Here is a 27,217-nt window from a genome sequence, read left to right as displayed (position 1 = left end):
TCCCTGCCTGGGGAGCAGTTTAACAAAGTACTGACTTGTGTGCCCCTATGTTGCTAACCCCATGTAAGTCCTAAGTTGAGCACATTGGCAGTTTCAACGGAATAAAATGGCACGTGCACTTCCTTCTGCTATTTTTCTCCTGAGAAAATAAAAACATGCCAAAATTAAATACCCCTTAGCACTTGTACCCAGACAGCTGAGTGGACTATTTACTAGCTAACATTCATGGTCTGCTTTGTAATTGCTTGACTCTGTCTTAGTTGCTTGGACTTTGACACTTCGATCATCTGTTCTCTCTCTTCACAACCAAAGTTTGATGGAATTTTAAAACTGGGAAAGCCTTTGGAGAGCATCCTGTCTTATTCTACAGAAAGAAAATCAGGGCCTTGAGATGGGACGTATCTCAAAATCATAAGAGCTATCTATGACAAACCCACAGCCAATATCATACTGAATGGGCAAAAACTAGAAGCATTCCCTTTGAAAACGGGCAAAAGACAGGGATGCCCTCTCTCACCACTCCTATTCATCATAGTGCTGGAAGTTCTGACCAGGGCAATCAGGCAGGAGAAGGAAATAAAGGGTATTCAATTAGGAAAAGAGGAAGTCAAATTGTCCCTGTTTGCAGATGATATGATTGTATATCTAGAAAACCCCATTGTCTCAGCCCCAAATCTCCTTAAGCTGATAAGCAACTTCAGAAAAGTCTCAGGATACAAAATCAATGTACAAAAATCACAAGCATTCTTGTACACCAATCACAGACAAACAGAGAGCCAAATCATGAGTGAATTCCCATTCACAATTGCTTCAAAGAGAATAAAATACCTGGGAATCCAACTTACAAGGGATGTGAAGGACCTCTTCAAGGAGAACTACAAACCACTGCTCAGTGAAATAAAAGAGGATACAAACAAATGGAAGAACATTCCATGCTCATGGGTTGGAAGAATCAATATCATGAAAATGGCCATACTGCCCAAGGTAATTTATAGATTTAATGCCATCCCCATCAAGCTACCAATGACTTCCTTCACAGAATTGGAAAAAACTAAAGTTCATATGGAAACAAAAAAGAGCCTGCATCACCAAGTCAATCCTAAGCCAAAAGAACAAAGCTGGAGGCATCACGCTACCTGACTTCAAACTATACTACAAGGCTACAGTAACCAAAACAGCATGGTACTGGTACCACAACAGAGACATAGATCAATGGATCACAACAGAGCCCTCAGAAATAATGCTGCATATCTATAACTATCTGATCTTTGACAGACCTGACAAAAATAAGCAATGGGAAAAGGATTCCCTATTTAATAAATGGTGCTGGGAAAACTGGCTAGCCATATGTAGAAAGCTGAAACTGGATCCCTTCCTTACACCTTATACAAAAATTAATTCAAGATGGATTAAAGACTTACATGTTAGACCTAAAACCATAAAAACCCTAGAAGAAAACCTAGGCAATACCATTCAGGACATAGGCATGGGCAAGGACTTCATGTCTAAAACACCAAAAGCAATGGCAACAGAAGCCAAAATTGACAAATGGGATCTAATTAAACTAAAGACCTTCTGCACAGCAAAAGAAACTACCATCAGAGTGAACAGGCAACCTACAAAATGGGAGAACATTTTCACAACCTACTCATCTGACAAAGGGCTAATATCCAGAATCTACAATGAACTCAAACAAATTTACAAGAAAAAAACAACCTCATCAAAAAGTGGGCAAAGGACATGAACAGACACTTCTCAAAAGAAGACATTTATGCAGCCAAAAAACACATGAAAAAATGCTAATCATCACTGGCCATCAGAGAAATGCAAATCAAAACCACAATGAGATACCATCTCACACCAGTTAGAATGGCCATCATTAAAAAGTCAGGAAACAACAGGTGCTAGAGAGGATGTGGAGAAATAGGAACACTTTTACACTGTTGGTGGGACTGTAAACTAGTTCAACCATTGTGGAAGTCAGTGTCGCAATTCCTCAGGGATCTAGAACTAGAAATACTATTTGACCCAGCCATCCCATTACTGGGTATAAACCCAAAGGACTATAAGTCATGCTGCTATAAAGACACATGCACACATATGTTTATTGCGGCACTATTCACAAGAGCAAAGACTTGGAACCAACCCAAATGTCCAACAACGATAGACTGCATTAAGAAAATGTGGCACATATACACCATGGAATACTATGCAGCCATAAAAAATGATGAGTTCATGTCCTTTGTAGGGACATGGATGAAACTGGAAACCATCATTCTCAGTAAACTATCGCAAGGACAAAAAACCAAACACCGCATGTTCTCACTCATAGGTGGGACTTGAACAATGAGAACACATGGACACAGGAAGGGGAACATCACACTCCGGGGACTGTTGTGGGGTGGGGGGAGGGGGGAGGGACAGCATTAGGAAATATACCTAGTGCTAAATGACGAGTTAATGGATGCAGCACACCAACATGGCACATGGATACATATGTAACAAACCTGCACATTGTGCACATGTACCCTAAAACTTAAAGTATAATAATAATAATAATAATAATAATAATAAAAAAGAGAAAATCAGGGCCTTGAGAGGTCACAAAGTCATACCGCCTCAGCATCTCAATTGTGTTCACGTTGCCCTATATCACCCAGCCTCTTCTTTGTATGATATCAGGGCCTGTACCCACCTGTCCTTTGGATCACTAGAGAGCTGTTTGGAGGCATGCTGGCACCTAAGAGGGATCATTAAGCTGGGAAGACAGTGCCTCCATCAGATACAGCTAAAAATAGGAGCCTGCCTGAGAGCAGAGTCAGCTAGCGCGATTGTATGTGACAGGAGGGACCTCTCCAAGTGCTCACTTGATGCTTCACCTGTCCTTCTGGAAGGATGGGCACACCAGCTATCCAAGGGGCAGGGGCAGGCTAATAAAACAGCCACACACATGAAGGGTGACCATGCTGAAGCTGAAGCTGTGTGAGCCGCTTGCTGGGTAGAGAGATTGCCCTTTTTGCAGCCACATGATAGGTGGGACTATATGGTGTGATTAGAAGGAGTAGGAAGGCGGCAGGGCACAGGCATCTCACGCCTGTAATCCCAGCACTTTGGGAGGCCGAGGCAGGTGGATCACGAGGTCAGGAGTTCGAGATCAGCCTGGCCAACATGGTGAAACCCCGTCCCTACTAAAAATACAAAAATTAGCTGGATGTGGCAGCGCGCGTCTGTAATCCCAGCTACTCGGGAGGCTGAGGCAGGAGGATCACTTGAACCTGGGAGGCGGAGGTTGCAGTGAGTCGAGATAACGCCACTGCGCTCTACTAAAAATATCAAAAAAATTAGCTGGGCGTGGTGGTGGGGGCCTGTAATCCCAGCTACTTGGGAGGCTGAGCAAGAAGAATAGCTTGAACCTGGGAGGCAGAGGTTGCAGTGAGCCAAGATCGCGCCACTGCACTCCAGCCTCTACTGGTTTGCTGGGTGATGCCTGAAACCTTTCCTTTATGAAGGAGTTTGGAAGTCCTAAAGACACTTGGAAATTATCTACTTCATTTCCCTCAATATGTAGATGACAGAAATAAAGCCCAGAGAAATTAAGCACCTCAACCAAGGGCAAACAGCCTAGTCTAGGACTTCCCAAAGCAGAATTTCTGAAATAATAGTTTCACAAGTTGTTCTTTGAAAACAAAATTTCTTTAAGGTTCTGAAATCAGGTAATTCAAGCAATGCTACATTCTCTATTCTTCTTTGTCTAGTCTACTTCTTCTTTATTGAACATCTATTTATTCAGTCTCAAAATGAGGTACACACTTAGGGATGTGGTCTAACCTGACAAAGCTGAAACTAGCCCATGAGTGTCCAGGCTTCAGGACCAAAAAAATACAGCTACCTCAGACAAAAAGAATATTCCCTGAGGTTAAACCATTCATAGTGCTTTGTGAAAATGGTGACACTCCAGAGCCAGGCATAGCTGACTGGTGTCAGTCAATAACCTTTAGCATGATATATTTACCTAAGGCTTTTCTAAGCAGAGCACTTGTAACCATACGGCCAAACAGGTAGGCCTAATCCTGAGACTACTGTCTTGAGAAAGCTAGTGTGGATAAGGAGGCTGGAAATGAAGTAGGGCAACCTGGAGATGGGGCTGTCTGAGGGGAAGAAGTCAGAAAGAGGGAGAATGGCATAAAAGAAAAGGTAAAACATCAGCAAAATCACTCCATGAGCTTTGGTGAGTGATTCAGTGATCATTTCTCATCGAAAGGAAGCAGACAACAAACACAGCCCTTCCAAACAAAGCATCCCTGCCACACTCCACCAGCAAAACACACCCTCTCCACAGCTCCCAGAGCAGTCACTTGGGAAATTAATTCTTCTCTATAGACTTCATGTGCCAGATTTCTCTCCTCAGCAATTATGTAAGATCTAGAAAGGAACTTATTTTTTAATAGAATTCATTTTAATTATGAGGAAAGGGTGTCTGCCCTATCAATTAAGTCATGCTTCAATTAGTACAGCTATCTTTGGGGTCATTACTTTAAGTATTTGAAATGTCTACTTAAATAAGGTCACTTTCAATTTGGTAAACATGCCTAAGTCATCATATTAATTCACAGCCAGTCACCCAAGGAATGCTGAGCAAGTAAACAATCAAGCATTAGCTAACTAGCCACAAATCCATTTGACTTTATTAATTTCTCTCTTGGCAAAGAAGCAAGAGAAGGATGCAAGCCATCAGAAACATTCTCACGTTGTTCATTCACTATACATGTATTACATACCAGGTACCAGGCACTGTGCTTAGGTTTCAATATGTTATTAATATTCACAACTCAGTATATATGAATGTTTTTAAAAAATGAAATCCAATTTTCCCAAAAATAAAAGTTTCAACTCCTCAGATGTTTTATCTTATTTCTGCCTGACATGCCTTCCTCCATGGGGTGTGTGATACATCCCAACTCTTCAGCTTCCAGATTTTCTATCCCTCTCTGCAAAAGACTCCCATCACCTGACAAGTAATTAATGAATATAAACTCACACTAGAAGTACTAGAGAAGCACTCACTATTTTAAAAGTCCTAGGAGAATACGAGTGGTAAAAAAATAGTTCTATTGTTGCACTCAGATTTTTTATACATACATTTGGGTTTTGTGTTAGAAGGAGTAGCTTATACTTATTCAAAAACGTTTTAAAAATACACATATATATATTCAAAATGCAGACAGAGATGTATACATCCTAGGAATAAAGTCTGAAAAGAGTACCACTTTATCAGAGGAATTCCCCTTGCCTCATTTCAAAAGAAACACCCCCTTTCCCATCTTCTCCTGGCAACACTGAAAAACTGGCACCCATCCAAATCAATACCCAAGAAAAGACCCACGCTGAGAACTGACCTCAAGCAAGTCACTGCTTATCACTAAGAAAAGGAGTTGGCCTGGAGATGTCCCATGTTCCCTCTATGGCCTGCAGATTATGGGGTCCAATGTCACCTAATCTTCTACTACAACTCCATGGGGAGGGGGTACAGATACTATACACATCCACACACTGAACCCAGCCTGGTCCCCAGCACATGCATGCTGCAGGCTCCTACCCATGAGGCCCCAACTCCCCCAGGGAGTTCCAGCTGGCTTACCAAGACACATAAAACACCCCCACACCACCCAGAAGGAGAGGTGAGGAATCTCTTTCCCTTAGCCAGGAAGTCTCCTGAGGCTGCTGACATCACAAAGGTGTCAACTGGCAACCTCATTGTCATGTGGCTCTCCCCTGGCTCCCCTTCACTCGCAAACTCAGGGAAAGGGTGAGACCTTTCAAAGCTGCCAAGTGGGCAAGCTTCCAGCAGCAGTCTGGGAGCGAGCAGCAGAGCCACCAAGCTGGGCGGCAGGGCATTCAGCCTCGCGTTTCAATTTCTGTTCAGTTCTCCTGTAATGGAAAATTGCTTTGCACAAAGCTAAAGTGTTACAGTTCTTTCCAGCGCCCCTCCCCCGCCCCACCCCCCACCGGCAGCCTTCGGATCAGAGGGACAGAGCCCGCAGGAAGGTGAAAGGAGGGTGGTTGTGGCTTCTTACTATGTCCCTTTCTTCAGGCCCTGGCCCTGGGTGGTTACTTTTTTCCTTTGGAATGGGGCTGGTATCAGGGTCAAAGTGTCCAAATAATTGTCTGTGTCAAGCCCAAGAAGTGATCTGCACAGGGAAGCAGTTAACCGAATACCCCCTTGACATACCCCTGAACACCCGGAGGCTGTTCCTGAACGAGAACAGAATCACTAGTTTGCCAGCAATGCATCTAGGACTCCTCAGTGACCTTGTTTATTTGGACTGTCAGAACAACCGGATTCGAGAGGTGATGGATTATACCTTCATCGGGGTCTTCAAACTCATCTACCTTGACCTCAGCTCCAACAACCTAACCTCAATCTCCCCATTCACTTTCTCGGTGCTCAGCAACCTGGTGCAGCTGAACATTGCCAACAACCCTCACCTGTTATCGCTTCACAAGTTCACCTTTGCCAACACCACCTCTTTGAGGTACCTGGACCTCAGAAATACCGGCTTGCAGACCCTGGATAGTGCTGCCTTATACCACCTCACTATTCTGGAGACCCTGTTTCTGAGTGGAAACCCCTGGAAGTGCAACTGCTCTTTCCTGGACTTCGCCATCTTCTTAATAGTGTTCCATATGGACCCCTCAGGTGAGGGCTTGATTGGGTGTGGGGAAGAGAATGTGATTGAAGTGGCTCCAGAAAAGGTGAACTCTAAAGATGGTCAGAATGGGAGAAAAAGTTGGGTGAAGCTGATTGAATGCATTCTTATTACTCTGCAGGGCCCCCGCTCTTGGGTTGACTGGAGTAGCAATAAGAAGAAGTTCTGAAATAGGAATTCAAAGGGCTGAGTTCTGGTCCCAAACTCAGCACTTACCAGTTGGCTACCCTTGAAAATGTCACCATTTCTCTGAGCCTGTTTTCTAATCCATAAAGTGGGGACAATAATATTACCTAAGGCACAGAGTTGCATCAAATATATGATATGTGTAGAAATGATAAAGTACTCTAATTGCAAAGTGACAAGGTAATATGGGGACACTGTATTCTGTTAGTAAACTGTTTTAATCTCTTTAATTCGGCAACTGAATTTTTCCAGGATCAAAAAGTAAACTCAGTCATTCATATAGAAGTATGATATATAGAAGGGAAAGTTTAATATACAGATGGAAGGAGGGGCATGTGAGCTACCCAGACAGTGAGAGAGGGAGGAAGAAAGGGCTTTTGATAGCTGCTTTGTTTTGAAGATGCTGGTCTCCTATGGAAGGAGAGAATGGCATGAATCAATGGAGAAAGGGTCCCAGTGCTCACTGTGTCAAGCAGAGAGATTCTAGTCTTACAGGTAGATGCTCCACTCTTACCTGGGAGATTTCCAAGCTCCTTGCCACCACTCTACCCGCTGTCCTCACCCGGCCTGCCACGGCCCCTGTGCTTCATTCCCTCTTTATCTTAGGGACTTTACTGTCTCATCCTTACCCTCCAATTCTTCTCTCCACCAATAATAGCATTTTTACCCAGGAAAGTCAGAGCTTCAGAAAAACGAGAAATAACTCCTCATAGAAAGTCTGGAGCCACTGATGTAATCCAGCAAAATTGGACTCTGGGTAGAAAATCAAATCCTGTCAAAACCATGTAGTGTCTCCCTTCCCTGGGTGTTTGCCTTTGAAAACGTTTTCATAGACGCAGCTTCATAAAACTCCTGCCGAAGCTTCCACCATGAAGTCCTGCCCAGGTGGCAATATGCTAGAAATAATCCTGGCCAGAATGACAGACTTCAAGGAGAACTGGGGGAGAGAGAACCAAGTGGTGACAGCAAGTAAAAAACATGCCCTCTTGGCCTCCCAATGGGTGTGTCTCAAAAAGTCCTCCTGGCAGAGTCTGGACTGGGATGAGGCAAGCAGGGCTTTTAGGAGGCAAAATTTAAGGAGGCACTGAGAGCGAGTGCACTGAGAATAAGACATTGTGAGCCAGTGCCTCCTTAAATGTTGTGCCTTAGACACCTGACCCTACTGCCAGATACCTCAACTTGAGTTGTTAGAATAAATCAAAAGAAACTAACTTTGTCAGACCATCTTCCAACAGGACTAGAATGCAGAAGCAGTTATCTCAGGTAGGTTGCCTTGCCTGTCTATAACACCATCTCTAGGAGCCAGAGATAATGTTTTCTACTTTTCTCCAAAATTGTGATAGTGTCTAGAAACCACTGTCAAAGAGGCTCAACATTAATCATCCTCATGCATGACCTGTGGTCCATAAAGGGGATTCTCCCCTGTCTATGTCCCTGTAAATTAGCCTGTGGAAGGGTGTCATCTTCTCTTGCCCCTGCCCACCATACATGCACTTTTCCTTTAGTACAGCCCATCAGGTTGCAAGTGGGACCTCTCACCCCAGATGACAAGAGTAACATCGCTTGGCTTCCATCCCAGCACCTAAGCCTACCATTTCACCTCCCACTCCATCTCCCTTCATCAGATTTCTGCTTGCACAGTTGTATCTTCTCAGAATTTTCAGGCTGACCACTTTGGACTCCTTGACTCTTCAGTTCAATCCACAGTTGAATGGGATTATAAAGTAGATCTTTTTCACTGCATATTTTCCAAGACATCAGAAAGGATTGTCTATCTTGTCAAGCTTATAAGCTCCGCATGAATGAAGAGTCTGTTTTGTGAGGTAGACGAAGCTTTCATCCCCCAGCCCTGGGACCCCACACATGCACCCACAACTGCTAATTTGCTCATCTCCCTCCATGTTTCCACACATGGTACCTCATTTCCTTTAGCATGAGTGTCACACCAACACTTAAACTTGTGCCCTCAGCTTGTGGAAGAGACTAGGATTGGTATTTTTAACCCTATCCTTGGATGGGAAAATAGACTGACCTGCCCAAAATCACACAGCTGATAAATGACAAGAAAGTGATTTGAACCCCTTGATTTCAAACGCAGGTCTTTTTCCACAAGACTATACTACCTTGTAAAGCCTCGAATTACATAACTATCATCCTGTAAGTGAGTTTAGTCATAAATATAAGTTGTATTATAAACATATGGCTACAGCATCTAAACTTCAGCTTTATTTTCTATCTGGCTGCCACTTGGAACTGACTCAAGATCATTTTCATTGGATAATAAGCACTAACCATCATAAATTCATTGATATGCCTGTACTTCCCTTGCAAGCCCAGGTTTCACCCCAGTCTACCCCAACTCCAAAAGGGCAACATCTAACCTTAGCATTTGCTCTCATTTGGGCCTTAATCAGTCTGGTTCTCCCTTCCCATACACACATATAATCACAAATATGCACACAAACACACAGGCAGACACAAATACACACACATATGCAAACACAAAGGTTTGTATATACCATATATACATACGTTCATACCATATATACATACATACTTACCCACAAGTATATACCATTTATACATACATACCTACTTGCATACCCACCCACATATTACATATACATACATAAATGTACAGGTTCACACCCACATACATGAACAGATACATGCATATCCATAAAGTTGAACACACATAAAGTAAAATTCATTAGCTGCTTCTCTTGCCCTCTAGCCAAACCTCAATGTAAGGAAAGGTATTTAATTTATTTGACTCTCATATGATGATTCATGGTCTCTGCTAGGTGGAAATATCTTTGCTATTGGCAAACATTCTTGGTGAAGTCTCAAACTTAAGCCCACCTATTTATACCACATTTGTTATCAAAATGGTGATCTTTGACATATTCTAGCATGGAGCCCATGTATCTCTCCACATGTATCCACATTTCAGGAGATAGGACGATTTCTATGAAATAAGCTGAGTTATCTGGTGTTTATAAAACAGAATCCACTTCACAAACAGGCTCCTTTTAGACCCAAGGAAATACTGAATCTTAGCCCTGGGAAATTTTCACTGTAGTAAAATATTAAGGGCAATGTAAGAGTGCACATACCTTCCTTGAAAAGCAATGCAGTGAAGTAAAGGACTTCCATGCTACAATTCAGTTCATCCATTTATCTATTGAAATACTTATTGAGTGCCTACTATGTGCCAAACAAGTGCTCATGAAGGTAACGAACCAAGAAGCCTGAGGCTGCATATGGAGACTCATGTAACTCTGGGTCATCAGTGCCATATCTATGTCATAGTTTAGTTGGGCATAACAGAACAAAACAGGGCAGGACAAACGAGGCCAGCATGTGCCTACTGGGGTGACAGGCACTTGGGGCAGCCACTTGTCCTCCAGGTGATGAAGGACAGTCACCCTCAGGCAGCAGAGCCCAGTGTTAAGAGCTCAGGTTCTGGAATAAAATTGATGGGTTATAATCCTAGCCCTGATGCTGACTATCCGCAGGATATAAGATAAGTTACTTAACCTCTCTGAACTTTAATTTCTTCATCTTGAATACAAGGATAATAATAGAACCAACATTCCTAGGGCTGTCATAAAATGAAATGAGAACATTTATGAAGTGTCATTAGCATTTAAGCTTGACACACTATAAGCAATCAAAAAACAAATGGCTGGTAGATGAGGAAAGGTACAGGATACTAAGAGAGTAGAATAGCAGAAAGTAGTCAAGTGTTCCCCTAGATAAGCAGTGGACTTCAGGAAGGCTCAGCATATGTGGTGTTAGAGGACAATGCACCCTGTCTAGAAACATGACTATAGAGATGCAGGCAGGAATATAGATAGGATGTGGGAAGGTGGGCAGCTGCTTCTAAGACTTTTGTATGGATATACAAAAATGGGGCAAGGAGAATCCTGGAGGGACAGGACAAGTCTATGTCACATTCTGACTAAGTTGGGTATTATTAGATAAGTTAAGATGGGTTTTCAGACCCTAGAGAACAAATGCAGAAGCTCAAATCAAGGCTTTGTCTCAGCCTGGGCCATGAGACTTTGGGCTGGACCAGCAGCAAAAGGCTGCCTGTTCCTGAGTCACCTGAATCTAGAACCAAAGTTCTACATAAAGACAAACTCCACTTCCAGAGGCAGGTGTGGATGTGTAGGCAACATTCTAGGGATGTGTAGGCAACTTTCTCTAGCCTCAGGAGAAAGACGTCACCTACATAGTATAACTGAGCAATAAATACTTTTGCCCCAGTGTGATCCTATCCACTTCCTACCATTAAGCTGAAATTAGCCACTAGAGGTTCATCCTTTTGGGTCCCAATCATGTGTCATGATCTTGAAAAAGAACCTGCAAAAATACATGAACTCCTGGGAAGAATAACACAAGAGTCCGTAAGCCTTTATCTGCTCTCATATCAGAAGGAGGGGTTAATCTTGGGAATTTGATTAGCTAAGATTAATTCTGCAGCAGTGGAGAACCTTGAAGGAAACAGAGGTGCAAGAAGGAAGTGGAGAGGTATTAAAAGAAAAGACATGAGGGCAATATCATATGCTTCTTCTGTGTCACATTTTTGCTAAGGACCTCCCCCATAGAGGAGTTGTAGAGGAAGCCCAGTATTTCATTCATTTTATTTTATCATAAGGCTACACTAAAGAAGAATATCAAAACTTTATCAAGTTGGCAAGAGATCTGGCACCATAATCAAAGGTCTGATTCAAAAGAAACTCTCCAATGGCATATTCACCAGGTGTACTGAAAAGTATTCAGTTCTCAAAGAGTTAATGTAGTCACTTTTTAAACCCAAAAGTTACAGCAGAAATGGAGGTGTGTTGTAATGTGTCCCTTGCTAGGGTGCTCTACTGAGCCCTGATCAATACGGACTGAAAACAGACCCACCCATTCCATTTCCTTTCTGGCCCAGGTTAGCAAGTGGGAGGGCTAGTTCCTGGCCAGCACTGTTATTTTCCAGTCATTAATGCTACTTGAAGGTGACAGTGGTCATTGAGTTCTTCCCAGGATATTTGATTTCCCTCAGGGGACGGGGTTGAATGGCTTTCAGGAGGCTCTCGAAAACTCACTCAAACTCTAAGCTCCAAAACATACAAAACCTAGCCTCACACATCCCATCCCCTCTACCCACAAAGTCTGCTCTAATGCTGTCCAATAGAAGTTTCTGCAACAGGGTAAATGGTCTATATATACGGTGTCGGATACAGCAGTCACTAGCCGCATGTGGCCATTGAGCTCTTGAAATTTGGCTAGAACAAATGAACTGAATTTTTATTTTATTTTATTTCAATACATTGAAATAGCCACCTAAGGCTACTGGCTACCATACTGGTCAGGGTAGCCTTTTAACATAGGATGTTTAAGCTGGAACTTTAGAATCCAGAGTCACAGGTAAGTGGCTGTAGAGAAAAGCCCAGTACAGAGATATCCTGACATCCAAGTTCAATGTTTTTCCCTGATGCCATGATATTTCTTTGCTGTCAAGCACATCATGATCCATTTAACTCTGAAACATCTACTGTATATTCATGATGTCCCCAACATTGCATTATAATGCTGGGGTGGCTGTTTCACAGAAAAAAAAAAGTCATAATTTTTGTCTTGAATAAAATAATCTAGGATACAAGAGACAGAAAATAGAATTGAAAGCCAGGAAGCCCTGTCCTGATCCCAGAAAAGCCACTGTGTAATATGGGGAAAGTCACTTTCCTTCTTCAAGAGTCACTTTTCTTGTCCTTAAAATAAAGGATTTGGGTTAGATATCCTCAAAGGCCTCTTATAGCTGGTAGCCTATGGACCTAAATAGAAAGCACACAGGAGGTGAGAGGAGAACAGCGCTCAGCAGGCATGGTCCCAGGTGAGCAAGTGCATAGTGGCAAGTGCTGAGGTGGAGGTGTTCCCAGTGATGAGGGCTACATCACATAATTAGGAAGTTCAATTAAGAAGCAGATGCCTCTAACTCCTGCACTCTCCCACCTCCTATATTAAGCACTCTCAGCTTCACTAAAACAATGCCTCCATCCCAAGGAACTCATTGCCCCAGACTTTCCTCCCAGGCCAGACCTGCTCAAACAGTGCTTCTCAAACTCTAATGAGCACAAGAATCCCAGGTCCCATGTCCTGAGGTTCTGATTCAGTCAACTCTTCATGCCATTTGTCCTTAGGCCACTTTTCAGAAACCCTAGAACAGTGTCCTGTGTTCTGGACCTTCAGTGGCTGTTCCAATTAGTAAATGAATCGATTTGCGCTGAGATGCTAATGGCTAGTGTTTTGAAATATCCCCTCAGGGAGCATTTGCAACTTGACAGGGAACAACCAGAAACAGTGAGAATTCAGAAAGTGACAGGCTACCAGGGGCTAGAGTGGGGCGGTTTGAGGACAGAGTCCCCTCTGCGTCAGCTCCGATAGCCTTAGCCAGTCCTAAATGAGCCTGATGGTGGGGCCCACACATCAGAGGAGCTTGAGCAAGGGTGCTGCAGAGGCAGTGGACAAAGCCACTCAGGGCCATCTGCAGGGAGCAGATGGGTTGAGTCATGTGCTGCTTCAGGTCCAAGTCATTTTGAGGGCGTTTTGAGCAGAGAACATCTTAGTTTCATTACGAGGTTATATCATCCTGTATTCAAGACTGCTGTAATGGGATAATGGCCCAATTTCAACCTACCAAGTACAAAGTCATCCACAACTGTGCCCAAACTTAGACTTCCGGAATGAATTCAGGTCCTGACATTATTCCACTATCAATGCTTACCCATGTCCTCCATCAGGAAAATTAAAATAAAGACCAAAGGCCAAAAAAAAAAAAAAAAGAAAGAAAGATAAAAGAAAGGCTGGACAACCAGCAGCTCCAAGGCTTCCGAGGCTGTTGAAAGCCAGAAGAGCAGCCTCCCGAGGGCAAGGAGTGGGCTGAGAGGGGTGAAACTAAGTCAGTGATCCCTAAGCCACCCAGAAAATCCAAGAAAGGATAGGAGCAGCAAGCATGGGACGTTTAGGAACCCCTGGGTGATGCTGACACACTCCCTGACTCAGGCCAATTGGGATACCTGAGAGTAGGTGATCGAAGGTTACTCCAAGCTCAGAAATGCCAGATTTCTACACCTGGCCCCTCAGGTCACCCAGCATCACTCAGGACTCTGAAAAACAGCAGTGCAAGTCTGGCCAAAGCAGCCAACCTCAGTTTCCTCACCTTTAAAGGTGAAGAGCTCCTCATTCTGGGAGTAATGTACAAAGGATGGATGCGGCTAGAGAAAAGGATGGGGGCCAGCTAGGAAGGGCCTTGAATGGTTTTCCGGGGAATATGCAATATATCCTAAGAAGTCTTGGGAGGCAAGTGAGCTGGAGGTAGGTCTAGGAAGGAAGCTCCTGTAGGCATTCAAGCCAGACAGTATGGCAGCCTATGGCAACAGTGAGGAGGAGAAGTGTAGACATTTGAGAAGGAATCATTTAGAAGGCAGAAGCAACAGTATTTGGGACTGAACTAGATCCTCTCATAGTTTCTTGTGCACCCTTTGTAACTTCTGGCACAATTCTAATTAATAAATGTGTATTCATTTAACATTTGTCTTCCCTGATAGACTGGAAGCTCTATGAAAGCAGATCTGAATCTTTGGAAATAAGCACAGGTCTGACACAGAGAAAATGCTCAACTAGTGTTTCCTGAGTGAATGAATGAGATATAGAAAATATAGAAAAGGGAAAAATCAATGGTAGCTCCCAAGACTTTGGCTTGGACAGTGTGGGGGCTTTGCTGACATAAACACACATGGAGGAGGGCAGTGAGGAAGTCAGGGGAGAAGCTGAGTCCCATCTTGACCTTACTGAGTGGGAAGTCCCTGTAAAACACTAGGCATTTGGATGTTCTGACCTGAAATTCTGAAGAGCACAGGGCATAAAATATACATATATTTGGGGATCATCAACTCACTAGTGATCATTGAAACCTAACAGAAGATGAGATCAATCAGGAAAAAGAGTTTCAAATGAGGATAATAAGGGCCAAGTACAGAAGCTTTGGGGAATGCAACATACCAAAGGGTCAAGTAAGAAAGAGCAACCCATGTAGGACAGCAGGAGCCCCCAGACAAAGGAAACTAGAACAAGATAAATTCATGGAAGCCAAAGAGTTCCAAAAAGTGGGAGCAGGTCAGATAAGGACAGAAAACTGTCCATCAGATTTAGCACCAGAGATCCCTGATGTCTTGGGCAGTTCCGCTGGCATGATGAGAGTGAACACCAATCCATAATGGGCTATGAACTGAACATCAAAGATGAGAAGGAGTAAACCATGTAAACTACTCTTCTGGAAAGCATGGCTGTGGACTGAAGGGAATAGGGTGCTAGTTGGAGAGAAAACAAATGAAAAAGGAGGATTTTTAGGAGAAAAGAGATCCAACCATGTGTTTATCTGCTGATGGAAAGAGTGGATGCAGAGAAAAAGGACAAAGATATAGGAGAGAGGGGAAGTCATTGGTGGGGTAAAGTCCCCGAGAGGACAGGAGTGGATGGATGGTCTCCAAGGGGTAATCCTTGGAAGAGGAGTGGCACCCCCTCTGCCCTCTGGGACTGCAGAGAAGGAGGCGAGGGTAAACATAGATGGGGGTGACTGTAATAATGGGGGACAAATACAATTGAGGGGCCCAGTTGGTGCCTGTATTTCTCTTTCAGTGAGGTAGAAGACAAAGAATGACTGTACATCTATAAAGTACACAGTTTCATGTAATGTTTTCTATGATGCTTCCATAACACCAATCCAATTAGGTGACTATAAAATATCCATTGTCCTTGAGATGCTCACATCCCAGTTGAGCAGGCAACACCAAGGTGGGCTCTGGATGCAGGCCACCTGGCTTTTCATCCTACCTCTGTCACTTGCCAACTACTTGACTGTGGGCAACAATCTCCATCCAACCCAAGTTCTCATGTGCAAAATGAAGATAAAATAGTGCCTATTTCCTCAAGTTGTGATAATTAAATGAAAAAACCCACATGAAGATTTTAGAACTGCACACAGTACATGTTGAATTAATGCTAGCTGTCATTGTTGTTACAAATTCTTTGCCTGGAAGTGATTCTGAGTGTCACATGAGATGCAGAGGAGGGGTAGAGCAGTGTGGGTTTGCAGAAACAAACAGGGTGAGCAGAGGCAAGGAGTTCAACTTGGGGGAGCCAGAGCTCTTGAGGGGGATGTTAAAGCTTCCAAGATGATGTCATAAAAAAAACACCTAATCTGCTGCATGGCCCATATGCCATGATAGTTTTATTGTTGTTGTTGTTGTTTGGAGGCAGAGTCTCGCTGCTCTGTTGCCCAGGCTGGAGTGCAGTGGTGCAATCCCAGCTCACTGCAGCCTCAACTTACCAGGCTGGGGTGATCCTCAGCATCCCCAGGAGCTGGGACTATAAGCATGTGCCACCATGCTTAGCCAACTTTTTTATTTTTAGAAGAGATGGATTCTGCCATATTGGCCAGGCTGGTCTGGAACTCCTGACCTCAAGTGATCCGCCCACCTTGGCCTTCCAAAGTGCTGGGAGGTGTGAGCCACTGCACCTGGCCAATGATAGCTTTTTTGATCACACAGGTGAATTTGGCTTTCTCCTCAACCCAAATAAGAGAATAACTAAAAATTCAATGCATCCAATTAAAACATAGTTAAGATGGAATTAAAGTCATGTTAGACAAACCCTTGTAATTTTCAGTGCATTTTCTTCTAACAGCCGAGAGGCTTTGGTCACAGCATTTGGCTGAGGTGAGGCACAGGCATTGTTATCCCTATTTGACATTTACAAAGAGGTAAGGAGCCCGGACTGGGATCTGAGTACATGCATTCACTGACAGTTACTGAGTACCAATCAGATGCCAGCGTCTTGGCCAGACACGGGGCATACTGGTGTGAACAGAAACAGACATGCTCTCATGAAACTTACATTCTAGTGGGAGAAGAAGACAACAAATAAATTGATATATGACATAATGTCAAATAACAAGTGCCATGGAGGAAAATAAGAGAGGGGAAGAGAAGAATGTGCCTGAGATTGAGAACAAGGCAGATACTTCAGGCTCAGTGGGCCCGTGGAGGTGGTTTTGAGCAGAGAACTGAAATAAAGTGAGAGAGTAGCCATGAAAATATTACATGGGGTAGAAGAAGGTCTTTCTAGACCAAGGGGAGAATGAACACAAAGGCCCTGGGCTGGAATGAGTTTGACATATTAGAAAGGGAATATGGCTGGAGCAGAGCGAAGGAAAAGGAGAAAGGGAAGAAATGAGATAGAAAATTACTGAGGCCAGGTCACATAGGGTAGATAGGCCATGGAGAGGCTTTTGATTTTATTCTAAGTGTGATGGGAAGTCATGGAAGGATTTTGAACAGAGAAGTGACATGATCTGTAATTACAGATTGCTCCCACTGCTGTCTCCAGATAGAGATTGTAGGAAAAAGCAAGGACACACATTCAGAGGCCAACACAGTTCAGGCAAAAGAGGACACTGGCTGGGACCAGGGCAATGGTCCAGGTAATTAGAAGAGGTAAGAATCAGGACACATTTTGAAGGTAGGACTAGCAGGGTTTGCTTATGATCCGAACATGGAATGTGAAAGAGGAAGCAAACAGTTTCTGCCTGGTGTTTCTGCCTGGTGAACTGGTGAATGATGGTGCCCTTCCGCTCCTGGGGTTTCATAATGGTTTGTTATCCATGAGGACAACTGTCTGCTCTCTGGATTTTTCTGAGCAGATGGGTAGTTATTAAGCAGGCTCAGCTCTAGGCCAAACTGAGAAGAAACTAAAAGAAAAAAATTTAATTTTTAACTTCCAAGAAGAACCTGGTCCCAGCCCCCAGCCCCATCATGCAGCTTGTTCCCCTCACGCCACCAAAAGGTAGTAGCAGGGGGCTACCCCTGAGTAGGGATTAAGTCATTTGCTTCTTTTTCAGAAAACTTTACACTTTGAGTGTTATTTTATTGGTGAAATGAAAGGTTTCATCTCCCACTGACAGAGTTCTGGGTACTGACAAGCCCATGAGAAGAAATTATGAGAAAAAGAAAGCTTTCTGCTTCTGAATCATGCCCATATGCAACCAGTTATTCATGAGACCAGTTCTGTAAGCTAAAACACCTGTAAAGCACAGGAATAATCAGGTTGAACTTGCTGAACGTCAAGGTCTTGTCTACATGTTCCATGAGTCTATGAATCACTTTTAACCTTTAAAAATCTATAGACTCTATACACAAGGCGGGGGGGATTGTGAATACCAGATAAGAATTGTACTTTGCACAAGCCCAAATAACACAAATCCTTAAGGTTTTAAGATGCCTAGGATGGATTAGACCAGGAGTCAGCACACACTTTCCAGAAAGGGCCAACAGTAAATATTCTAGGCTTTGTGGATCTTCATTGCACCTACTCAACATTGCCATTAAGGTGAAGGCAGCATTAGAAAATATGTAAAAGGATGGGAAAGCTGTGTTTCAATAAAACTTTCTTTACAAAACAGCAGGCTGGATTTGGCCCACAGGTTGCTGACCCCTGGCTTATGCCATCATTGCATGACAGCTGAGCAATGAGTAAGTGGAGCTCCAGAAAGGCAAAGGTAGAAGCCAGTGCCAGGGCTTGAAATTCTCATAGGTTTGTGCATGAGGATCTGAGAAGGGGCCCTTGTTGGTCAGTTGGCTTTGGTGTTCTTGAGCAGTCATATTGCCCAACCTAGGTTTCCTTCTAGGGAATCACCTCCTCTGGGCACCTGTAGTACAACAGAATATATAATAGTGATCCCTTCAAATTCCATTTGGAGAACCTGTCCTGAACAACAGGCCAAAGACATCAGAGTTTTAAAAGTGCTATAGGAGATCAGATCAATAATCCACTCTTGCATTCAACATACATTTATTGAGCACCTACTGTGTGCCAGGCACTAAGGATACAAGGGTAGAGAAAAAGAATCTCTGCTCTCAAACAGTTCTCAAAAAGTAATTTGGAAATAATAATAATCACCTTTTGATATCATGTCTGCAGCAGTTTGTCCTCATACTCTTACCCCTGTTTCCTTCTCCTCAGTCTCACAGGACAGAGGAGGTGCCCTTCCCAGTTCAAGGCTTATACCTCCATTTGGTCCTAGAGAGCATCCATTCCTGCCTCCTTGGAGCTTCACTTAGCTCACTGAACCCTCCCCAGACTCTCATATGGATTGGTACTCACCCAGTGTAGAGTGTCCGAGGCAGTCCAAGGTCAGCTGACCCACCTATGGTATTCTACCACTGAGGTTCCCTTTCCTCCACCTGAGCATTATGTCAGGGACAGCAAGCCCAAGGGGTTTGAATAACAATCAATTCATTCAACAAATACACCCTGCACTGTAGCATCCTGATAGATGTCAGTGAACAAAACAGACAAAAAATCCTTATCCTCATAGCATCTGTAATCTAATGAGTGGAGTCAGACAAATGAATAGGTGGCAAATCAATTTCCTTGATAAAAAATAACTTAGCTTGCAAAAAAATAGAAGGCAAAGCACTGTACATCTAGTGATATTTGGGTGGACTGGGGCCTGAAAGAAAAAATGGGGGAATTGGGCTTTTCTCTAGATCCAGGTTAGAAGTCGACAAAGTGCTTGACAAGGTGCATAAAGCTGATAGAAACATAATTTACTCACTGAGAGGTAATTGCAGTGCCTTCAGATTCCACCCTCTTGCTTTCCATTGCCACTGCCTAGATGCTCGCCCCTCCTGTCAGCCCAGAAGGTTCCTGAGCAAGCTGCCACAGGAGCTCAGAGCAACCTGCCCATGGCCTGGCTCCTTTGGGGGCACCAAGGCCCTGGGAACCTGCAGCAGAGCCCTGGGCAGAACTGGGGTCCCTCCTGAAGACCAAGAAAAGAAGCAGTTCCCCTTATAACCGGAGGTTTCACTACTATTTTCTGAAAGAGAGGCCTCCTGGGCTCCAACACTAATAAGTGTGGTTCCAGCACCCAGACACTGTAGTTCTTCCGTGCATCTGATTCTGACAAAGAGGTTTTCGGCCTTTGAGCAATATGCTGTGTACAGAAATAAACCAGGTCGTGGTTTATGTTTCCTTAGGAACTATTCCCAATAAGAAATTCAATATTAATGACATCTGTAGTTAATGCCCTGGCCCGCTGGAGTGAGGCTGAGGAAAGGGATGGGATAAAGCTGGGTCACCTGTCTATAAAATGAATGGAACCTCCTGGAGTTGTGCAGTGCACAGCATGTAAAACAGTACTTGCTGACCCCCTGTGTGAGAGGCAAGGAAATCAAGAAAGCCAGAGAAGGAAGAATTGTTGTATAGTTTATTCATTCCATAGCATGGGAATAATTAAAACTACCCTGTGGGGTGATCAAGAGTACAGCTTAGAGCTTAATTTTGTAAAGCATCTCATATAGTGCCTAGCACATGTCAGGCACTCCAGGATCAGTAGATGGGTATAAAACCTCTAAAGTCATCATACTAGAATAGGAAAAGAAGGTATGGTTAACAAGCTAAAGAAAAGGAAGTTAAATGATTTTTTTTTAAAAAAAAGGAGGCAACAGGTTAGAAAAAGGACATGAAATAAGTGAGACAAATAAAAAAATAGATACTAGGTATAAATCCAAATATATCAGTAATTACATTAAATGTCAATGGGCTTATTAAAATACAAAGTTTGCTAGCTTGGATGAAAAACAAAACCCAGCTACATACTGCTTACAAAAATATATCTTAAATATAGGAACATAGAAAGATTAAAAGTAAAAGGACAGAAGAAGATACACAGTGCAAACAGTAACCAAAAGAATTTCAATGCAGCCATACTAACGTTAAACAAAGTAAACTTTAAGGCAAGAAGCATTACTAGAGATAATGAGAGATATTGGTCAATGATAGAAGGGTAATTCTACCAGGAAGACTTATTATAACTTTGTATGCACCTAATAACACAGCTTTAAAATTTGTAAAGCAAGGGCCAGGTGTGGTGGCTCATGCCTGTAATCCCAGCACTTTGGGAGGCTGAGACAGGTGGATCACCTGAGGTCAGGAGTTCGAGACCAGCCTGGCCAACATGGTGAAACCCCATCTCTACTAAAAATATAAAAATTATCTGGGCCTGGTGGTGCATGCCTGTAATCTCAGCTACTCAGGAGGCTGAGGCAGGAGAACCACTTGAACCTGCGAGGCAGAGGTTGCAGTGAGCCGAGATCATGCCACTACACTCCAGCCTGGGCAACAAGAGTGAAACTCCATCTCAAAAAAAAAAAAAAAGTTGTGAAGCAAAACTTGAAAGAACTATATGGAGCAGACCAATGCACAGTAAAAACTGGTAATTTTACATAATTAGAGGGCCTAGTAGACAATAGTCTAATAATAACTAAGAGATAACAGATGTTTATAAATAAAAAGTCAATAAGGGTATAGAAGATCAGTACACCACTACAACCTAACTGACACCCATAGAACAATGTACTCAACAAAGAATACAGTAAATCCTAACTTAATATCCATAGGTTCTTAGAAACTGCCACTTTAAGCAAAATGACATATAACAGAGCCAACTCTACCATAGGCTAATTGATATAAGGAAGAGTTAAGTTTCTAAAGCTTATTTCTAGTCACAAAAACATCATCAAACTTCTAAATAAAGATCAAAAAACCCTTCTAATATTTAGCATTGAAATATGAAACATACATACATTTAAGAAAGATTTATACAAACAAGTAAGATAATATTTGCCTAATTATTTCAGTTCAGGGTTGTGAGTGGCTGGAGCCTATCTTGGCAGCTCAGGGTGTAAGGTGGAAAGCAGCCCCGGCCAGGACACCATTCCACTGGGGGCCACGCATACACATACTCACACTTACTTAGACTGGCACAATCTAGACACACCAGTCCACCTAATAAGCTAATATGCACATCTTTGAGATGTGGGAAGAAACCAGGGCACCTGGAGAAAAACTGTCCAGACATGGGGAGCCCGCACAAACTCCATACAGACAGTGGCCCTGGCTGGGAATATTTTTTTTCTCATTAACATTGTAACAAAATGACATAGAATGAAACAATGTTATTAGAGGATCTACTGTATAATATATTTGTAGCACATGGAAAATATACCAAAATTGACCTTAAATTCAGCCATATAGCAAATTCTCAAGAAATTTCAAAGGATCAGAGTGTTTCTACAGAATTAAACCAGAACAATAGGATTAACCTCGAATCTCATAATTTAAAAAAGTATCAGAACATCCCTCAATTTTACAAATTACACAATTCGGTCAATGAATGATAGCTCTTATTAACAAGAACAATAATGATCAGACATGGTTTATACCTTTAAGAGCTAAAAGTCTACCTGGTAGGGGAGAAAGGATGCACATTGTAAATAACCATCATGCAAGACAGAATGTGATAGGTACTTAAGAATGACACAAGGAAATGCTAGAGATGAGTTCACGAGTGGGAAAATCACATGTCCTCTGAGCTCTGAGGACGGGGTGGTTGAGGAAGGTCTCCCTGGAATAGACGCATTTAGGCTAGATCTTAAAAGATGGGAAGAACATGATCCTGCAAAACTAGGAGTATGAGGCATTTGATAAAAAAAGGAGCAGTGTAACAAAGTAACTATAGATGAGGGCAAGGGTGAGGTGTAATCAAGGCATAATATGTAGTTTAATTTAATTGGAGCAAAGGCTACCAGCAGTGCTGAGAAGTAAGGAGGGAAGGGGAGAAGGGATGGATGCTGAGGGGCTCTGAATGCCAGGCCAAATGGTCTGGGTGTTATTCTGAGGTTCACAGGAGGTCAGAGGACGGTTTTGAGCCAGAGTGTGACCCAGAAGAGCTGTACTTGGGGAAGGCAATTTGGCAGAAATGTGTGAAATGGCCCCGAGCTGGGAAAGGGAAACAATGGAGACAGGGAGCCTGGGAGGGGAGAGCCCAAATCTTGGCAGTGACTGCGACTGGGAAGAGGGGGAGATAATTCAGTGGGAGAGAAACCCAGGCCTCCCTCCCAACAAAGCCACCCACATCCCTCACTTAGCAGCCTAACAATGCATTAAAATCACTGCCTAATTGCTCCTTTCAAAGTTAATGCTCCAAAATGGGGAAACGTGTGTGATGTTTAGTCTCATCTCTGCCGCCCAAGCTGCAATTTGAAAGCCCAATCTTTTTAAAAATAGAATGAGATAAACCCCCCTAGACACATCCCAGACCCTCTGAATCCCATGTTTTCCTTTCTCAAATACATCTTTCTTTGAAGATTCTTGTGTCTCCCACAGTTTGGGCAGGTGACCTGAGCTCTCTCTCGATAGAATTCCTGGAGAGCTCCCAGGCACCTTCCCTGCTCATGGGAGCCCCATGCCCAGGCCTCCTGGGCAAAGCCACAGAGGTCCTCAAGCCAGGCTGACTAGAAAGAGGTACAGAGGCATAATTGTGTTTCTGCGACTTCAGCCCTCAACTCCTTTCCCTCTACTTGAGAGCTCTCTGGTGGGGCAGGTTTGCCCTGAGGGCCACCATCCCACACTGTCTAGAGAGAGGCTTCTTCCTCTCCCTTCCTCTGTAATCATTACAAACAGTGGATATGACACAGTTCCTGCACTGGCTTCCCCTGTTGTGTCTACAAGCTTGGAGTCCTAAACAGCACTACACACTTCAGGCCATCTTCCTGAACAAAACAAAATGACTTTGCTGTAGGTGCATTGATACAGAAGCAAGAGGCAGGTATTGGTGTCCGGGTGGAGAGGACAGCTCTTTCCAGCCACCCATAAGCCCAAATGCCTTCTCCTCAGCCAACTTACTTCTGTACTTTTTCTTTGAATGCTGCTTCCAGCCCCCATTAGGATTTACCTAACTGAACCTGATTTTCCTAACATCCTGGGTCACCAAGGATAGTGATGTTTTCACCATTCAGGCAGTTCCTGTCCTGAAGTTTAGAGGAAACTCCTCTCCACAATAGCTCCTGTTTGCAAATCCCACTTACGCAAAACAAGCTCACACTGGCTTTCTGTCTTCTGTCTTCTGTCTAGATTCTGCAGTTATCTAAAACCTTCAAGTTATGGGATCTCCTGAATCTCAGTTTCCTTATTTGTAAGACAAGGAAAATAATATTATGTGCATCAAGGTTATTATTAGAATTAAATGAGATATTTATAAATCACTTAGTGCATAGTAAGCACTTAGCAAATACTGGCTGCTATTATAATTTTGATTGTGGTTGTCTCAAGCCCTGGCTTCAGCCCTGAGCTGGAGCTCAGTGATCTAGTGTGTGCTGGATACATTCACCTGAGCATCCCACACAAGCACTCAGCCTCAGCATGGCAGAGTATATGGAGTTAGAAAAATGCAGGGGCAGTGATAGGGCTCTGAGGATTCCGTGCTCGAGGCACAATCACCTGTGCCTTCTTACCTATGTCAGTAAGTTCTCTCAGCTACCCTGAGAAGTCTCATTCTTTGCACTGGTAAGACGAGGAAATGGAATTCAAAGAGAGAATCCGGTATCCTGCTGAAGTTTACGAAATTAGTAAGTAACAGAATCTGGATTAGAAGCCTGGCCTGTCTAGCTCTAGAGCCCACTCTTCTTTCTGTTACATAGTGAAGGCCATGGCGCTACATATGGGGAGGTGCTCAGAGAAGTAGCCAGGAAGCTGAGTCAGCTGCTAAGAATGACTGAAGACTCATGTCGATGACATAATCAGCCAGCGATGGCCAACATCACCGCTGAGAAGCAGAACTGCTTTCCCTATTGGCAACCTGTTTACCCTGGGCTCCCCTGACTTGTTCAGGGGGGAAAGTGGTGAGCGGGTAGAACACACAGTAAACATTTCAAGAGAATCTCCTCCCTCCCTAGAGTTGAGTGGCTTGCAATACTCTTGGGGGATGCTAGTGGTGCCAGGTTGGACTCAGCTACTGCTAGAGAGAAAGGGACAAGGTGAAGGGAAAGTTGGGATGGAGGCAAGGGAGAGGCAAGAGGGAGGTGACTGGTAAAGAACACAGAGATGTCAACACTTCATGGCAATCTTGCCTAACCTTCCAACCTCCCCACCCCTGTTGTGGCCTCTCCTTCCTTGAGCATCCTTAAGAAAGATTTTCATGGCCTGAATGCAGCAAAGCCTGGGGACAAGGAACAGTCCAGGCCAAGTACTTCTCAAACTCCAATGTGCAACAGATACCCTGAAGGTCTTGTTGAGATGCAGATTCGGATTCAGGAGGTCACAGGTGGGTCCTGAGATTCTGCATTTCTAACAAGGTCCAGATGATGTCGATGCTGCTGGCCCACAGACCACACTTGGAGTAGTGAGGGTGCAGATGGTCCCTCCTGATCCCCTTTGGCCTTGGGACCCTGGGAGTCACGCTGTTTCAGCACCCTGCCTGCTGTGTTTTTTCTTCTTAGATGATCTAAATGCCACATGTGTGGAGCCCACAGAGCTGACAGGGTGGCCCATCACCCGGGTGGGGAACCCACTCCGATACATGTGCATCACGCACCTGGACCACAAAGACTACATCTTCCTGCTGCTCATCGGCTTCTGCATCTTCGCCGCGGGAACTGTGGCTGCCTGGCTCACAGGTGTGTGTGCTGTGCTCTACCAGAACACCCGCCACAAGTCGAACGAAGAGGATGAGGACGAGGCCGGGACTAGGGTGGAAGTCAGCAGGCGGATTTTTCAAACCCAGGCGAGCTCAGTCCAGGAGTTCCCTCAGCTTATTTAGTTGCCAGAGACCACTATCTTATGTGCCTGCCCCAGGCTCCCTGCTTTCTCTCTTGCCCTCCCCATCCCATCACCTTGGAGCTGTCACAGAGATCGAAACCTTCTAATAAAATAAACAAAATCTCTGCTGGCCATTTCACAGGCTGGTCCCTTCCCACTTCAGCCCGAGGATGACTCCTTGAGCTCAGCAGGATGGGGTAGAACAAAATCTAGAAATGTTGTTGGATGCATCTAAATACCGAGAAAGTCTACCCCAAAAGTAAGCCATCTCATGTGTAATAAGTACCTATTATGTCCCCAAACTAAGTGCTGGAGGGATGCATACAAGGAATACAAAATTTAAGATCTTCCCTAAAGAGCAAACAATTTAAGTGGAAGTGAAGATTAACATTAATCAAATGGAGAAAAGTATAAGACAATGATAAGAACTAACATTAATGGAATGTGTCCATGTGCCATCTTCACACTCCATCTCGTAGTTATCACAGCAATCCTATAATATTGATATTATTTTACCGTGAAAATTTGAGGCCTGAACAAGTTAAACAACTGACTGAGGTCACCCAACTGGTAAGTAGCACAGCCTCCCAAAGTCCATGTTCTTTCCTTTACATGAAATGTAAGGGTTCGTCATGTAAGCCTGGCCACACAGAGGTGGCCACCACCCAGTGGGTCCATCGCAAGTGCCCAGCATTGTGCCCAGCTTTATGCACATTTCCCCCTGGGCTAATGTGCGTGACAACAAGGTCAGGTGGTCATTGTTACTGTCGTTTTCCTGAGGCATGGAGAGATGAAGTCACCAGCTCAAGATCACATAGTTGGTAAGAGCAGAGCAACTGCTGGACCCATGCCAAAGTCCATGCCCTCTCACTATGAGCTACTGTTTGTCACGAAGCACTAAACAGAATAGCCAAGTGTACACAAGCATGTCCTGCGCTCAGGGACATGTGGGAAAGGGAGTGAAGAGAGGGTCGGCTCAACCCAGGCCCCAGGACCCATTCCAGGTTTTCCTTTTTGCTCTACTCAGATCAAATTATACTCATGTTCAAGACTCAGATCAAACCCCCACCCATGAAACTAGCTGTCTCTAAACCCCTGACCAGACCTGTTTTTTACATCTGCACTTCCACTGTGAATTGCATGTAACCCTAATCACCACTTGCTCTCCAGTTTGTTTGGTGCAATGCTTAAGAGCATGGGTCCAGACTCAGGAGCTGGATCTCTATCCCCATTTCTGCACTTAGCACTGTGTGAACTTGGGCTTCCTACTTATAATGACCTTGAGAGCAGAGACCACTTGCCTTCAGTGTTCTCTATTGACACAGCATATAGAGTGATAACTTCCGCAAAATAAGTGCTTATTACTGCATTCTATTTAAATCCCAACCCACCAATCATTCCTACTTTGTTATCCTGAACTAAGAGTGACCACGGCCAAGTTATTCAACTTTTGTGTGTCTCAGTTTCTTCATCTGTAAGTTGCAATCACTACAGTACTTATATAGGGATATTTTGAGAATACAGTGAATATCAATTATAATAAGAATTTATTTTAATACACTTTTTATTATGGAATAACTTTTGGTAGCACAGAGTTCCCATATACCTCTCACCCA

At 43.7% G+C, this 27,217-nt stretch overlaps 1 protein-coding gene across 1 annotated transcript; it reads left to right on the top strand.

Moving 5' to 3' along the window:
• The first annotated feature begins 5,778 nt into the window (after nucleotides 1–5,778).
• LRRC52 (leucine rich repeat containing 52) lies at nucleotides 5,779–25,739 on the top strand. Its single transcript, XM_003258796.3, has 2 exons — nucleotides 5,779–6,697; nucleotides 25,283–25,739. The coding sequence occupies exons 1-2, from the start codon at nucleotides 6,076–6,078 to the stop codon at nucleotides 25,600–25,602; spliced, it is 942 nt and encodes a 313-aa protein (XP_003258844.1). The 5' UTR covers nucleotides 5,779–6,075; the 3' UTR covers nucleotides 25,603–25,739.
• The last annotated feature ends 1,478 nt before the right edge of the window (nucleotides 25,740–27,217 follow it).

Source organism: Nomascus leucogenys, chromosome 12 (genome assembly GCF_006542625.1).
Source record: "Nomascus leucogenys isolate Asia chromosome 12, Asia_NLE_v1, whole genome shotgun sequence".
NCBI lineage: Eukaryota > Metazoa > Chordata > Mammalia > Primates > Hylobatidae > Nomascus > Nomascus leucogenys.
Note: the sequence above shows the minus strand (reverse complement) of the source record. Positions and strands in the feature narration are given on the sequence as shown.

Coding starts and splice junctions, on each gene's coding strand:
- LRRC52 (XM_003258796.3), top strand. CDS start 6,076: ATGTCCCTTTCTTCAGGCCCTGGCCCTGGGTGGTTACTTTTTTCCTTT. Junction 6,698..25,282: donor GTTCCATATGGACCCCTCAG/GTGAGGGCTTGA, acceptor TTTTCTTCTTAG/ATGATCTAAATGCCACATGT.